Source organism: Ictalurus furcatus, chromosome 21 (genome assembly GCF_023375685.1).
Source record: "Ictalurus furcatus strain D&B chromosome 21, Billie_1.0, whole genome shotgun sequence".
Lineage (NCBI taxonomy): Eukaryota > Metazoa > Chordata > Actinopteri > Siluriformes > Ictaluridae > Ictalurus > Ictalurus furcatus.
Window position 1 is genome coordinate 11,358,544 of NC_071275.1, and position 14,051 is coordinate 11,372,594.

Here is a 14,051-nt window from a genome sequence, read left to right on the forward strand (position 1 = left end):
ATCATCATCATCATCATCATCAATCATAAGTTGCTTGGCAATGTAAAAACCGTGCAAAATAAAAACCGGATATCAACAGCAACATTTACAAAAACGGTTCAGAAATGCTTTCTACATTTATTATGAATATTTACTTTTATTTTATTACATATTACTAAATATTTATTACAAGCGACCTCGGATTTGAGAAAGGCACAATATAAATATATCATATTATTATTATGATTATTATTATGATAATTTATTTTTAATACAATTTATAGGAAGCTCTTATACTGTGTTATATACGATATTAATAATAAATAAATAATGAGACAACATACGTACATAGGGGAAAGTAACATAAGTATGAGGGATGACAAGAAGGTTGTTAAAAAAAAAAAACTTTTCTCTTTTTAAAGTCTAACCTAAAGTAGTCTCCGTTCATAATGACAGATGCGATACACTTATTTAAAGCTTATGTTTTAATGGCTTCTTTTGTTGTTTCTTTGTAATTTACAAAAGGAATCAGCAAAACTTTATTATTATTATTATTATTATTATTAATATTATTATTATTATTATTATCTCAAAGCAAGATAAAGTCAAGTTGAAAGGTTTGGAAGCTGACTCTCTGGATTTGTGGGTGATGTGAGATTTGCCAGGATTTTAACAGCATTTACTGAATAGCAACACGACCATTTCGATTTCTTCTCTGATATCGAATAAGTGACCGAATGAGGTGAAAATAAGTAGTGAAGATCTCAGTCCAGAATGAGGTTGAACCGGGACACAAGGTACTGATTCGTCTTCAGAACCACAGAAAGATCCTTCCGGTTTTATCTCCATGAAGTTAGAGACGAATAAATTGCAAGGGTAAAAATTATGAAGGATTATTTTTTTTACTAGGAATCTCTTTAACTTTAGTTGATATTACAAGATGGTGTTCAGACCAGACTTTATAAAACCTTTTTTTTTTTTTTTTAAAGTAAGTAAATAAATACATTTAAAAACTGTAAAAATGGAGTTGGGGTCCTTCAGAGATTCATTCAGGCAGATCCTCGGGAAGCCCCGGACCGGTTGGTCACGTCATCAGTTCCCAGTGTTATGGACCAGCGTGGAAGAAGCGCATCCTATTACAGTAACTGAAAAATCAATAAACTTCAATAAAAGTTGTAAGTTTTTATCTCATTACCGACATTTATAGAGTGTGTGTTTGACTGGGATGTGAGTTTATTTCCTCAGATTGTAAGATTTGTTGTGTTTGTTCCAGCTTGTGTTGATCAGAGCGTGTAAACTCGGTTGTAAAGGTGGCATGGACACTGAGATGTGGCAGGATCTCTGTTTTTATTTTATTTATTTTATTTTTTATCATCTCTCCAGGCGAACATGGCGAAGCTGCTGTATTTCCTGTCCCTCTGTGTTCTCCTGTCCTTCACAATGCTGGTGCAGGGAGCCAGGCAGAGTCAGGACATCAGGTGTGGAGGTATGGAGATGGAGTGAAACCAGGGCTGGGAGATGTTCAGTCAAAATGTATGAGGTTAATTATGCTGGAGGAGAAAGTATTACCAAAACAACAGTGCCAGATTAAATAATCTGGAGGGCATCTTGTCCAGGTCAATCTGCATCATGATGATCATGAGGAACACCTGCAGGAGTGGTTTTATATCACCTCCTCTGGTACTTTTCCACCCTCCCAAAAAAATATAGACAGCTATAACTATTAATTTCAGTTAAATAAATATTAGAGCGACTGAGACGCGTATACTCCTCTATACTCTGAGTTTCCCATCATTACTTTAACAGTAAATTATCTTTCTTCATCTGTTATTAAGAAAACAACACATCATTCTCATGTATTATTAATTTAGTCCATATTGTTCTAAAATAATGTCTGTTTCCAGATTAAATTATTAATAATAAAAAGAAATAATTTTAATGACTGCTCACTAAAGGATAGAAAAGCAAATACTACATATTTGTTTTTCACGTATTCGTTTGCTATACACCACAGCACTGCTGAGTTCTGGATTGTGATTGGTCAGAAGGTGTTGATGAGTTCTATATAACAGCAGCTGTGACAGTAGCGCAGGTTTATATTAACAGGCTCGTTCTAATATGTTATCATTTCTATAGCAACAGCTCGTTCACAAGGACTTGCACAACAAACGCTCCACTAATATTAAACAATCTTAAAAATGTGTGTAATTGTTGATACGGTGAAGTTTTTTTTTGTTATTTATCTGACGTTTATGGAAGGAGTCTCCAGTATCAGCACTTTGTAACAGTCTTCTGACATTTTCAGGACAGAGGGAGGAGTTAATGCTTTTTGTTGCTTGGTAACACAATACAAAAATCTGTGTCCTTTTTTTGGTCTTAACTTTAAGAGAGAATAAAGAGAGGGCTGGTGAGGGAATGACTGTTTGTAGCTGCAATAACGTAAGTGAGAACAGGAACTAACTTGTTTCATGGACGTTAAAAGTAATTATAAATGAACAAACAGTTTGATATGTCATTTGCTAATAAATAACAAAAATATAATTGGTAAATTTCTTTGCTGTACGAGATAAAATACACGTATACTTGGTGCATGATAAACACCCAAACCCTGACGGTGTGTGTGTGTTCTCGGTCCGCACTAACAGCGTGCAGAGCGTTGGTGGATGAGATGGAATGGGCCATAGCACAGGTAGACCCCAAGAAAATGATCAAAACCGGTTCGTTCAGGATCAACCCCGATGGCAGCCAATCGACTAAAGATGTAAAGATTATTTTTGTTTCTTCCAACTTTTTATTTTTGTCCTTCACCTTGTCTCCGTGTTTCAGCTTTAACATCCGTGTTTCAGGTTCCGTTTGCGCGTTCAGAAGGCCATCTCCTCGAGCTGATGGAGGGGGTGTGTGAGAAGATGAAGGATTATGGCGAAACCTTGGATCCTGCGACGAATCGTAAGATGTACGTGAGGTTCACGGCACGCGAAGGCATGTCCGAGGACATATCTAACGTCTCCTACGACTCGAGAGTCACAGCCGACTTAAAATTTGCTGTAAGAGTTTTTCTTTTAGCTCGACATCAAGATCAAAGCACTAATCTTATTTCCTTCAGTAGTGTCTATTCTTTTGTAATTTCCATTTATAATCATAATAAAGCGGTTATTCTCACTGAATAATATTAATCTGTATTATATATAACGATCATGTTAGTAAAAAAAAAAAAAAAGGCAGTAAATCAGTAAATGTGTTCATTTTACGTTTAACCCCGCAGTGTGAGACGATCGTGGAGCAGAACGAGGATGAAATCATTGAATTCTTCTCTCATGAGACGGACAACGTTAAAGACAAACTCTGCAGCAAGAGGACAGGTCAAAACTCCTTACTGCACCTTTACTTACTTTTTACCATTGAGTCTTCGAATTAAAATGCCATTACATTAAGAGATATAGTGAAAGTCTAAGGGATTGTGATCAGTTGTGATAAAACAGCAGCTGAGCTGTCCTAATGGGCATGGCCTAACATACTAATGACCACACTTAATTGACGGCTCGCTGTCGGAGACTCTGCCCACTGGAGTATAGAGTTACACAGAAGCTACGCTTGCTAGGTTAGCTTTTGCTCAATAGGCAGGCATTCGCTTGTTGGGTTCAGCTTTCGTTCAGAGTGATATATTTTTGTTTCCTGGGTTGGCTTTCTTATATTCACTTGGTTTCCGTTTATTGGGTTTGGTTTTGTTCAGTGGGTCAGCTTTTTTTGCCAGGTTGGTTTTCCTCCAGTGGGTTGATTTTTGTTTAATGGATCACCTGCCACCCACTGGGTCGGCTTTTGTACAGATGTTCCATTTTCATTTGCTGGGCTGGCTTTCTCTTGTTGTGTTGAAGTTAATTATGCTGGGTTGTTCAGATTTTATTTGATGGGTCAGTTTTCATTTGAGTGGTCAGTTTCTATTTGAGGGTTTGGCTTTCATTTGATGGGTCAGTTTTCGTTTGAGGGTTTGGCTTTCATTTGATGGGTCAGTTTTCATTTGATGAGTCAGTTTTCATTTGAGGGTTTGGCTTTCATTTGATGGGTCAGTTTTCGTTTGAGACTTTGGTTTTCCTTTGAGGGTTTGGCTTTCATTTGATGGGTCAGTTTTCATTTGATGGGTCAGTTTTCATTTGAGGGTTTGGCTTTCATTTGATGGGTCAGTTTTCGTTTGAGGGTTTGGCTTTCATTTGATGGGTCAGTTTTCGTTTGAGGGTTTGGCTTTCATTTGATGGGTCAGTTTTCGTTTGAGGGTTTGGATTTCATTTGATGGGTCAGTTTTCATTTGATGAGTCAGTTTTCATTTGAGGGTTTGGCTTTCATTTGATGGGTCAGTTTTCATTTGAGGGTTTGGCTTTCATTTGATGGGTCAGTTTTCGTTTGAGAGTTTGGTTTTCATTTGAGGGTTTGGCTTTCATTTGATGGGTCAGTTTTCATTTGATGGGTCAGTTTTCATTTGAGGGTTTGGCTTTCATTTGATGGGACAGTTTTCGTTTGAGGGTTTGGCTTACATTTGATGGGTCAGTTTTTATTTGACGGTTTGGCTTTCATTTGATGGGTCAGTTTTCATTTGAGGGTTTGGCTTTCATTTGATGGGTATTCTTTGGTTTGCTGGTTTGGCTTTTGTTTGATGTGTTGGCTTTCGTTTGATGGGTATCGTTTGGTTTGCTGGTTGGCTTTCATTTAACCGGTTGATTTTCGTTTGCTGGCTCAGCTTTCGTTTGCTATATTGACTTTCGTTCACTTTCATACAAAGGGTCATGTTTGTTCGTTAGGTTCGCTTTTGTTCGTAGGGACCATTTTGGCAGGAACAGTTTTGATGAGATCTCTGTGGCCAGGATGTGTAACTTCAAGCTCGCGTGTAACCCCACTGGTGAAACGATTGTTCTGATGTGAACAAAACAAATTGGTCTAATTTAATGTCTGTTTTGTTTGCAGATCTGTGTGACTATGCGCTGAAGATACCCCACGATGAACTTTAACATCAACATCACACACCTTCATATTCTAACATCACGTCATGTGCAGCAGGATTAGACTTGAAGTTTTAGCACGGATTAAACGGAGGCATTTCAGATTTAATTCGAACAGGCTTCAGATGTACATTTGATGCAGATTGTGTGTGTGTGTGTTCGACTTCGGCGCTGTAAACACACAGCTCACACTGATGCCGGTCTAATCATGATGCTTAAACTGCCTCAAAGGGAACATGTGACCATCCACACACAGTTTACTGCCTTGCGTGTGTGTGCATGTATCGTGAGCTGCGAAGATTTTTTTTTATTTTTATTCCGTTATTTAAAGTCACATGTGTCTCTGTGCCTGTTTGTGACTTTTCTCCGTCTAGTGATCCAAATTTTTGTACAACATAATGCTCCTGTGTTTCCTGTCTGACCTTTTCGTCACTTGGTGTTTTTTTTTGATAAACATGTTTTCACAACAAGTGGTTTATGATTCTTTAGTGATTTCACACGACACAATATCATGAGTGAGTTGAATTTCTGAAAGCTCCTGAATCATCAAATAAATAAACAAATAAACGATTCGATAACGTTCTCCAAGTGTGACACAAACATCCAAAAAAGTTTGTCGTTCCTGACATGGATGGGAATAACAAAACCATTGTTATATTTACTGTGTTTATTATAATGGTCAGATCTTTTTTGAAATATGTGCACTAGGGCTGGGGCGATATGATGACATGACGATCATCACGTTATACACCATGCCTGATGGCTCCAGTGACGTGTGCTGTGCCTCACGAAAATGTCTACAAGACGTGCTGTGATACATACGATGCCTTCACCATATCACCCGTGTTCACAATCATGCTTAAAATGAAATTGGAACAAAATCTTTTTCCTCCCAACAAATTGCACTTTACAATAATTACAGCATTCGACAGCATAACAGTTTGGTGCAATAAATAATCCAAGATGGCACATAAAATTTCACTAGCATTAAAACAGCTGTTCTCAAGTCTTACTATTAGGAGAATAATATCTATTTCTAAAAATGTTTAACGTTTAGGATAACTACTATTTTAACTATAATCATAATGCCTGAGAAGAGGTTTAGGAGAATTAGAACCTCCTCCAGCTAAAAATGTTCTCGCTCTCAGACACAGAACAGTTCCACGTAAAGACCTAAAAAAGCCGATGTTTCACGTCTGATGCACTTCATGGAACATGAGTTCTCTGGGGATGCGAGTTTCAGGGCCATAGAGTGTCCCGGCTCGGCTCTCGAACGCTGCCACCATCTTCTTCACAACCTCGTCGAAGAACACGCTGGCGAGCTGGGAGTGCAGGACTGAGCGGAACTCGAACGAGATCTAGAGAAGGGGAAAGGAAATTCGTTCATAAGTGTTTGATAAAGCGTACAGGTAGTGGGAACGGTACTGGGCGTATAGAGGCAGCTACGGTGACTGGAAATAACTCTGCGTTAAAGTCAGTAAAGCAGTAACACAACAGCGAACTTGGCGATTAATTTATGCTAATTTATGCTAAAACGAGTTTTTACAGTTACAGTAACAGGTTAGGATTCACAAAATGAATAAATATTGATTAAACTTGTGATCATATGTTGTACCAATTACATAAAACTATTTTTTGTGCTGTAGTAGATTAATAGACCGTCACATTTGCACACACAAAAAAATACCTCTGGTTTATTTCCAGCCATCGTAGCTTAAAGCGACTTATCGTACGATTGATTACAGTATATACGATTATTCATAAACTCAACTAAAACTTCATAAACTATCATAAAATAAAAAACTTTTATACAGTCTGAAGTCACTGGAATTTCCATCAAATGACTTTTGGCCCATTCATGAGGTTGCGTATCAGCAGCACACCAGCTCAAATCAAACGGCACTTACAGAAAAATCCACCGTGCAGGTCCTGGGATATCCGGGAATGCCCGGGCTGAACCGCCATATTGTCTCTAAGTGATTGAAAAGTTTTCCATCTGAGCAAACAGCCTGGAGAGAGAAGCATGAACGGAGCGCGCTTCAGAATACTGCAATCAATTGCTGGAAAAAAAATGCTAAGAATGACCAAAATCATTACGAAAACCTTTACATTGCTAGATAGTTAGTAAGATCAAGTATGTGTAAAGATATATTAAGTTTTTATGTATTTGTGTTAATTTTACAGAAAATGTGAAAACTTTTGAGTTGTGATAGTAATTCAACGAAGGCGTGTTAGAAACGGTATAGAAACAGGAAACCGATAAAATTTTTTAAAAAAGTTGCACGGACGTACTTTGACGAGATGTGGCCGAACGTTGGTGATCATGGACGTGTACCTCTCCACCACCGGAGGAAACCCCACCTCCAGCTGCGCTTTAGCATGGCCCGCTCTCTTCATTACAGTCTGGGACATTTTACACCATGGAACAAAGTGTTTGTAATCGTCCACGTTGGCTACGACATCGTACATCTCCTGCATCGAGTATCTGAAGAGGAAAATAAATAATAATGTACTAAACGTAGCGTGTTGTCTTTAATGCGCAAAGAGTCGAGACTGCAAAAACACGTTCACAAATGTAATACTTGTGAACATGGAAAAATGACAAAACGAATAAAACCACGTTAATAAAACGGCTGTAAGCGTGGTTAAAAATGCGACAAAAATAAGAATAACAATTTATACATTGCTATGCAATCATGATAACTGCCTCATTTATGGAGAACAGAATTATGGGATTGTTCTCTCATGAATTTGTCCCAAATAAGGACTTGTAGAAGAGAAACTTTACCACAAAGTGCAAACATTACCCTGTTTCTGAACTGAATTTTTTTTTTAAATAATGGCGGTAATGACGTTGGGCCTTATTTATTTATTCTATATTTTAGTAAAGTTGCGTGTAAATGTAAAAAAAAATCCCCAGCAGATTTACAAGTTTCATTATTTTAATTCTCGTGTGCATATCTCGAAAAATGCCAACCTGCTGTAAATTACCACGTGTGTTTACATTTAGCCATGCCCACCAAACTCCATAAAAGGCAAAGCTCAAAGAGAGCTGAAAATGTCAAAATGACAACTAAATGGTGAAATGGCTTCCTAAATGTGATTTACGAATAACTATTGATTGATAAACCTATTGTGTGATAAACATCGTAATATATCATATAACTGATTATCGGTCCATACCTAGGCTTTGTAAATTAGCTCAATCTTCTGTTTCTGAAGTTATGTATGTATATAAATTTCAGCGTGCATGTGTATATGTACATTTAAACACCACCGATCAAAAGAATAACCAAGGATTCGTTTATATAATCGCGTGATGGGCGTCGATATGGCATAAGTATATATATATAGTTTATCGGACCCCATGATGCGTCGCTCTGAGTACTGCTTCCTTTTGTTGGCGAAGCTGATGAAGCTTCGAGTCGGTGCTGCTGAAGTGGTTCTTTGGTTCCAGCACTGCGTCCATTGTTGGGGTTTCCTCAGCAAGATCGCACACACTGCGAGGTGCCTATGAACGATGTGAAAACAACTGTTATACACAAGGTACACAAAGTATTGCCCCCCCCCCATCTATTAATGAACTGACCGGAATTGCGTGAACAAATATATTTAATTTATTCTCTAAATGAACATCTGCAACTACTACTGATATAGTTGTTAGTTATTATTATAAATAATTAAGCAAAAAAGTAAGCGCCATCGTTTACATTTTTTTTTATTAATTATGTATAATATATTTATAGCTATCTTTATAACTATCGTTATAAATGTTAGTTATTATTACATTATTATTATCATTATATTAACTGACTAATTTATTTTAAATTAAATCGATCACACTGATGTGTGTCTTATAAGAAGTTGTTTATTAACAAATCTAAAGCTAAAGGCACAAATAATAAATAATTTTACCCTAACATCAATTGTAATAAAAGTATACAGTTTCGAATCTGTATTTTAACTCCTTGTAAATGCTTTTCGTTCGTTTGTGGAATAAAAATTATATTTTATTTAACATATTTTCTATGTTATTATTATTATTATTATTACTATTATTATTATTAGCCCCCACTTTATAACTCGCTGAATTAATTCAGTGCGCATGCGCAGCTCTTAGCTCACCTGACACGCGCGCCGGATTCCTGCAGTGGCGCTCGTGAACCCAGTGCTGCTCGGATGCACAGACGGCGCGCGCTCATCCAACCCGCCATTTAACAAAACTCCCAGTTTCCAAACCAAACATCACCGACATAAACTGTTACCGTACTGCTGCGAGCTAACTAATTTCAACAAACCATCCAATTAAGATTTATGTTCAAAACAAAAACAACTGTTTAACGCTTTAAAAATTACATTTTACCGCTGCTACCTGAAGCCAAAGCTAGCTAGCGGTCAGCGACCGGCGGCTGAAGCAACACAGTGCTAACCGTTAGCTAGCTAACAGAGTAGCGCCGAATAATAAACTCTCCGCTTATTAAACACCTGAAATAATTCGTGTTCTCGCGTAAATACTACGTCTAAAACGTTTACTTTACCCCTAAACCGCGTTTTCAAGCGTGTCAACTGTATCTCAGGCCACTAAAGACGAGAGGAAAATACTCAAAGAACACATTCATTTGACAGCAGGGTGTTAGCAGCAAGGGCACGTCAATACCCGGGTTGCCAGATTGGACCAGATGCCCAGCCTAATAAAGACTGCGCATATATTTAAATAATGTAATATTAAACATCTACACGTTTGGGTAAATAGATAGAAAAAGATAAAATACACATTTTGAGCACATATTGAGTTTAAGTAACAAGAAGTATAAGCTTTAAAAAAAAGAAGTAACATCTGAAGAGTCTGGATAATGAGTTGTGTGAGGTGAAGGTTGCCAGATACTAAATAAACAAGTATTCCATTCATTAAATGCAGAGACAAATTACAACATATGGGTGCTGAGGGGTCAATAACACACACAAAACAAATAACAATTATGCACAGTGTTTGCTTTGTCCTACTGAAGTTTGCGCTTTATCTACTCACATAAGCATACTTTATACACATGTATATTATATATGCGTTATAAATTGTGTTGGTTTTGGAATTCCCTTTCATTCCAAAAACCATGGGGGTTAACACTGAGGTGCACAACCCCCCCCACCCCCCCACCCCCCCCGTAATAATCTCCACTCTTCTGGGGAGGCTTTCCATTAGATTTTGGAGCGTTTTTGTGGGGATTTGTGTTCATTCAGCTACAAGAGCTTTAGTGAGATGATATCAGGTACTGAGATTGGTGTTGGGTAAGGAGGCCTGGGGTGCAGTTCATCCCAAAGGTGTTCAGTGGGATTGATGTCAGAGCTCTGTGCAGGACACTCCACACTCTTCTTCCACTCCAACCTTCACACGCCATACCCAGCTAGACATTTATTTGCTCTAAAAATGTACCGAGTACATTATCCTGCAACATTCTAGTAATGTTTTCAGCGGGGAGTTGTACTTTTGTTCTCTTAGGTAGGATAACATTCCCTAAAAATGTTTTGTGATAACATTGTTAGAACACCGTCCACCCTAACATTCTTAAAAAGCTTTCAGCGGGAAGTTTTATTTTTGTTCCCGGAATGTTCTCCTAAAAGGTCGGACAACGTTCTCTAAAAACATCCTCAGAATGTTGTGGGAAAAATTTCTACTTCTGTTAACACATTATCATATTATGAGAATGTTTTATTAAAAATAAAAGCATTTCGTCATCTCAGGCCTCGATAACATCCTCAAAACATTTCACAAATGTTGCTTTGATAATGTTATTCCTTTGTTATTATGGAACATTGTGCCAATGTTGTATAAAAGAACATTCTGCAATCTGTTCCCACGGCATCCTCAGAATGTTCAACCTTCGTTAAAACATCACATTACAGGAACGTTTTATAAAAAAAAAAAAAAAAAAAAAAACATTGTCATCTCAGCCTCAGTAACATCCTCAAAACATTTTACTGTGAGAATGTTCTTTCTTTGTTCTCATGTACCATAATCTGTGGCCTTGACAACATCCTCAATACATCCTCTGAATGTTGCAGTCAAAATGTTTTATCTTGGTTATCATTTAACCTTTATAGTTTAAAACGTTAATAGAACTTGTAGGAAGTGTTAGCCAAAGTTGTGAGAAAGTTCCCCACTCTTCATGGAGCTGGAACAGGTTTGGGCCTTTTGGGTGAAGAACCATATGTGGGTGTGATGGTCAGGGGGGTGCACATACTTTTGGTCATATAGTGTATGATAAAGTAGATTTTCCTTGTTTTATAAATATGATATGGCACAAAGCAGTAGGCGGACCCGGTGTGTGTGTGTGTGTGTTGATGAAGGTGTTTAAGCCAGACTGATACTGGGGGGAGAGAGAGAGAGAGAGAGGGAGAGAGAGAGAGAGAGAGATGGGGATTTTAAACATCACACAGCAGGTACGGAATAAAACACAAAGTAAACATTAAAAAAAAAACCTCTTCACTGCTGTAGCTTAGCTCTCACTTAGCATTTAGCTTCATTATTATTTCTATCATCACTGTGGCCTGTAAACAAGACTTCATTACACTGTTTTTATTATTTACTTCTCATTTCTTAAAAAAAAACCGTGTTCGGTTTATCGTGCAGCTGTTAATTTAAATAAACGACATAATTCATATTAAGACTTTTGCTGAAAGCTGTGCAGCTAGGCTAGCTAAACAGCTAATATCCCTGCATCTAACGTTAGCTAGCTGCGTTTTGCTAACCTTAGCGGATAAAAGCTAACGCTAGGTTATTATTAATGTTATTATTGTGTTATAATATATGACGTTCCTATGTGCAGTATTTATTTCAGTTTCTAAATCGTGACGTTTTAAATTATCGTTAAAAAAAATCATTAATTAAATAAATAAAACGTACACTGACATGCTAGCTAGCATATAGCCTGTATGTATTTATTTATAAGACTGAATAAATAAATAAAGACGCGTTTTTTATATTTTAAATTAACTTTACGTGATTGGGGCTGTTTAAAATGTCTGAAATTAATAGATTTATGTATGAAGTAAAACTGCACTTATTAATTGAGCTTGCTTTAATAAGGATTTTATATTATATTATTAACTTAACCAGCATTATTAAGTATTTTTCTGTTTCCCATCTGCCCCATTATTAAGAAAAAAAATACTCTAATACAGGAAGCTTGTTGAGTATGTTTTTTTCATGTATACTTAAAAAAAAGTGGAATTTAATCCTATTGCAGTGCTATTTATAATGTAAGTAAATATATGAAGCGCATACAAGAATATAACTGTTAAATCTGAATGTCATTTAATTTGAATAATGCTGGGAAGTTAACGATTTTGGTTTTCTGATAGGTCTGGGATTTAAACAGATAATTTTTTTTGTCTTCCAGACCCCGCTAGTCCAGGCGATATTCAGCCGAAATGTAGAAGAGGTGAAGTTTTTATTGCACAAGAAAGAAGATGTCAATGCACTGGTAGGTGAACGCATGATAATCCTGTTTAAAATGACAAGGATATTTTAGTATCATTTCCTAAAATGATCACAAATCTTCAGTATTAGAATGTAAATTGTCGTTGCTGCAGGACCAAGATCTTCGTTCCCCTCTGCATGCTGCTGCTTTTTTGGGTGACGTTCGCATCATGGACCTTCTCATCAAGTCAGGTACGACACCAGCGCTTGATATGTACACAACAACGTTATCGGGACTTTCTGTATTAGATTTAAATCGCTGTCATTGAAACAAACGAAAGCAGGAGTGTATTAATCCTCGTGAACTGTACACAATTCTTATCTGAGATCCTCCCTTAAGCCTGGAAGTTATTACCCTCAGTCCGTGATTAAAATAGATTTTCAGGACAGATGATCATGTGGTGTATAACAGTACGAGGATGAACCAGTCGAGCTTGGAAAGAGACCAGGTGACATGTTTCCAATCTTCACCTGTCCTGTTTCAGTGCCTATTCTAGCCTCAGATTTCTTTTCACGGCTGACAGGAGTGGAACCCGATGTGGTCTTCTGCTCTTGTATCCCATCCTCCTCAAGGTTCGATGGGTCATGTGTTTTGAAATGCTCTTCTGCTCACCACGGATGTAAAGAGTGATTATTTAATCAATCGTAGCCTTCCTGTCAGCTCGAATGAGTCTGGCCATTCTCCTCTGACCTCTTTTACTCTTTTAAAGCCACTGAGATTATTGAGACCCCCCCCCCCCCCACTCCATTCTGATGTTTGACGTGAACGTGAACTGAATCTCGACCTGTATGTAGATGATTATATGGCACTGCGCTGCTGACACGTGATTGGCTGATTGGTGCAACTCAGTATAGGCGTTCCTAATAAAGTGGGCAGTGAATGTATATAATAGCATTTTATACAGTGTATAACAGAATAAAATAAACAATAAAGAACGTGTTAACAAGCTGGCTCGAACCAGATCTCGGGTTGTTTGGTAAGCCGGTGGAGTTCCTCCGGTTAGGTAGAACCAGCCGTTCTGTTAATTAAGTTCTTCTCTTGTTTCAGGTGCTCGTGTTAACGCTAAGGACCAAGCGGGTCTGACGCCGCTGCATCGGGCCGCGGCTTCCAGGAACGACGTGAGAGCGTTTCCCTTTTTAAATAAAACAAAAATCCTGCACTGTCTCCTTTTCTTGCATGTCATTCTCTTTGTTTTGTTTAGAGGGCAGTGGCGTTGCTGCTGAGTCAGGGGTCAGAGGTCGAGTCCAGGAGTCGGTTTGGCACTCAGACGCCGCTTCACGTTGCTGCCTCTAACCGAGCGCTGAGGTGCGCTGAAGCTCTGCTGCCTCTCATGAGCAGCGTGGATGTCGCGGATCGGAACGGAAGAACGGCTCTGCACCACGCAGCCTACAGCGGAGACACAGAGGTCACGGAGACGCCCAAATACGTTCTGTTTTCAAGCTGTAGCCGTAGTCTAACGTTCTCCCTGTTTGTTCGTTCCTCAGATGGTGAGGTTGCTTCTGAACAAAGGTGCCGACCCGAGCGCGAGGGATAATAAGCAGCGAGAGCCTCTGCACTGGGCCGCTTACTTCGGTAACTCGGCTTCTTCTCTAGACGATTTTATCGA

At 38.2% G+C, this 14,051-nt stretch overlaps 3 protein-coding genes across 3 annotated transcripts in view; 2 read left to right on the plus strand and 1 right to left on the minus strand.

Annotated features, from left to right (window-relative positions):
- The first annotated feature begins 612 nt into the window (after positions 1 to 612).
- cnpy2 (canopy FGF signaling regulator 2) lies at positions 613 to 6,325 on the plus strand. The gene is made up of 6 exons (XM_053653426.1): positions 613 to 1,154; positions 1,363 to 1,465; positions 2,625 to 2,740; positions 2,826 to 3,023; positions 3,242 to 3,338; positions 4,933 to 6,325. The coding sequence occupies exons 2-6, from the start codon at positions 1,369 to 1,371 to the stop codon at positions 4,974 to 4,976; spliced, it is 552 nt and encodes a 183-aa protein (XP_053509401.1). The 5' UTR covers positions 613 to 1,154; positions 1,363 to 1,368; the 3' UTR covers positions 4,977 to 6,325.
- Positions 6,158 to 9,713, minus strand: LOC128625238 (coenzyme Q-binding protein COQ10 homolog A, mitochondrial-like). Its single transcript, XM_053653425.1, has 5 exons — positions 9,093 to 9,713; positions 8,332 to 8,478; positions 7,260 to 7,452; positions 6,875 to 6,976; positions 6,158 to 6,325 (listed from the first exon to the last, which is right to left on the minus strand). The coding sequence occupies exons 1-5, from the start codon at positions 9,179 to 9,181 to the stop codon at positions 6,158 to 6,160; spliced, it is 699 nt and encodes a 232-aa protein (XP_053509400.1). The 5' UTR covers positions 9,182 to 9,713.
- Positions 9,714 to 10,443: 730 nt separating this feature from the next.
- The window catches only part of ankrd52b (ankyrin repeat domain 52b), a 29,100-nt gene continuing 25,492 nt past the window's right edge, over positions 10,444 to 14,051 (plus strand). Inside the window, exons 1-6 of the mRNA XM_053652710.1 lie at positions 10,444 to 11,405; positions 12,365 to 12,448; positions 12,558 to 12,636; positions 13,493 to 13,563; positions 13,647 to 13,850; positions 13,930 to 14,017. Of these exons, the coding sequence (XP_053508685.1) occupies positions 11,379 to 11,405; positions 12,365 to 12,448; positions 12,558 to 12,636; positions 13,493 to 13,563; positions 13,647 to 13,850; positions 13,930 to 14,017 (553 nt within the window). The 5' untranslated portion in view covers positions 10,444 to 11,378. The remainder of the gene's footprint in view (positions 11,406 to 12,364; positions 12,449 to 12,557; positions 12,637 to 13,492; positions 13,564 to 13,646; positions 13,851 to 13,929; positions 14,018 to 14,051) is intronic.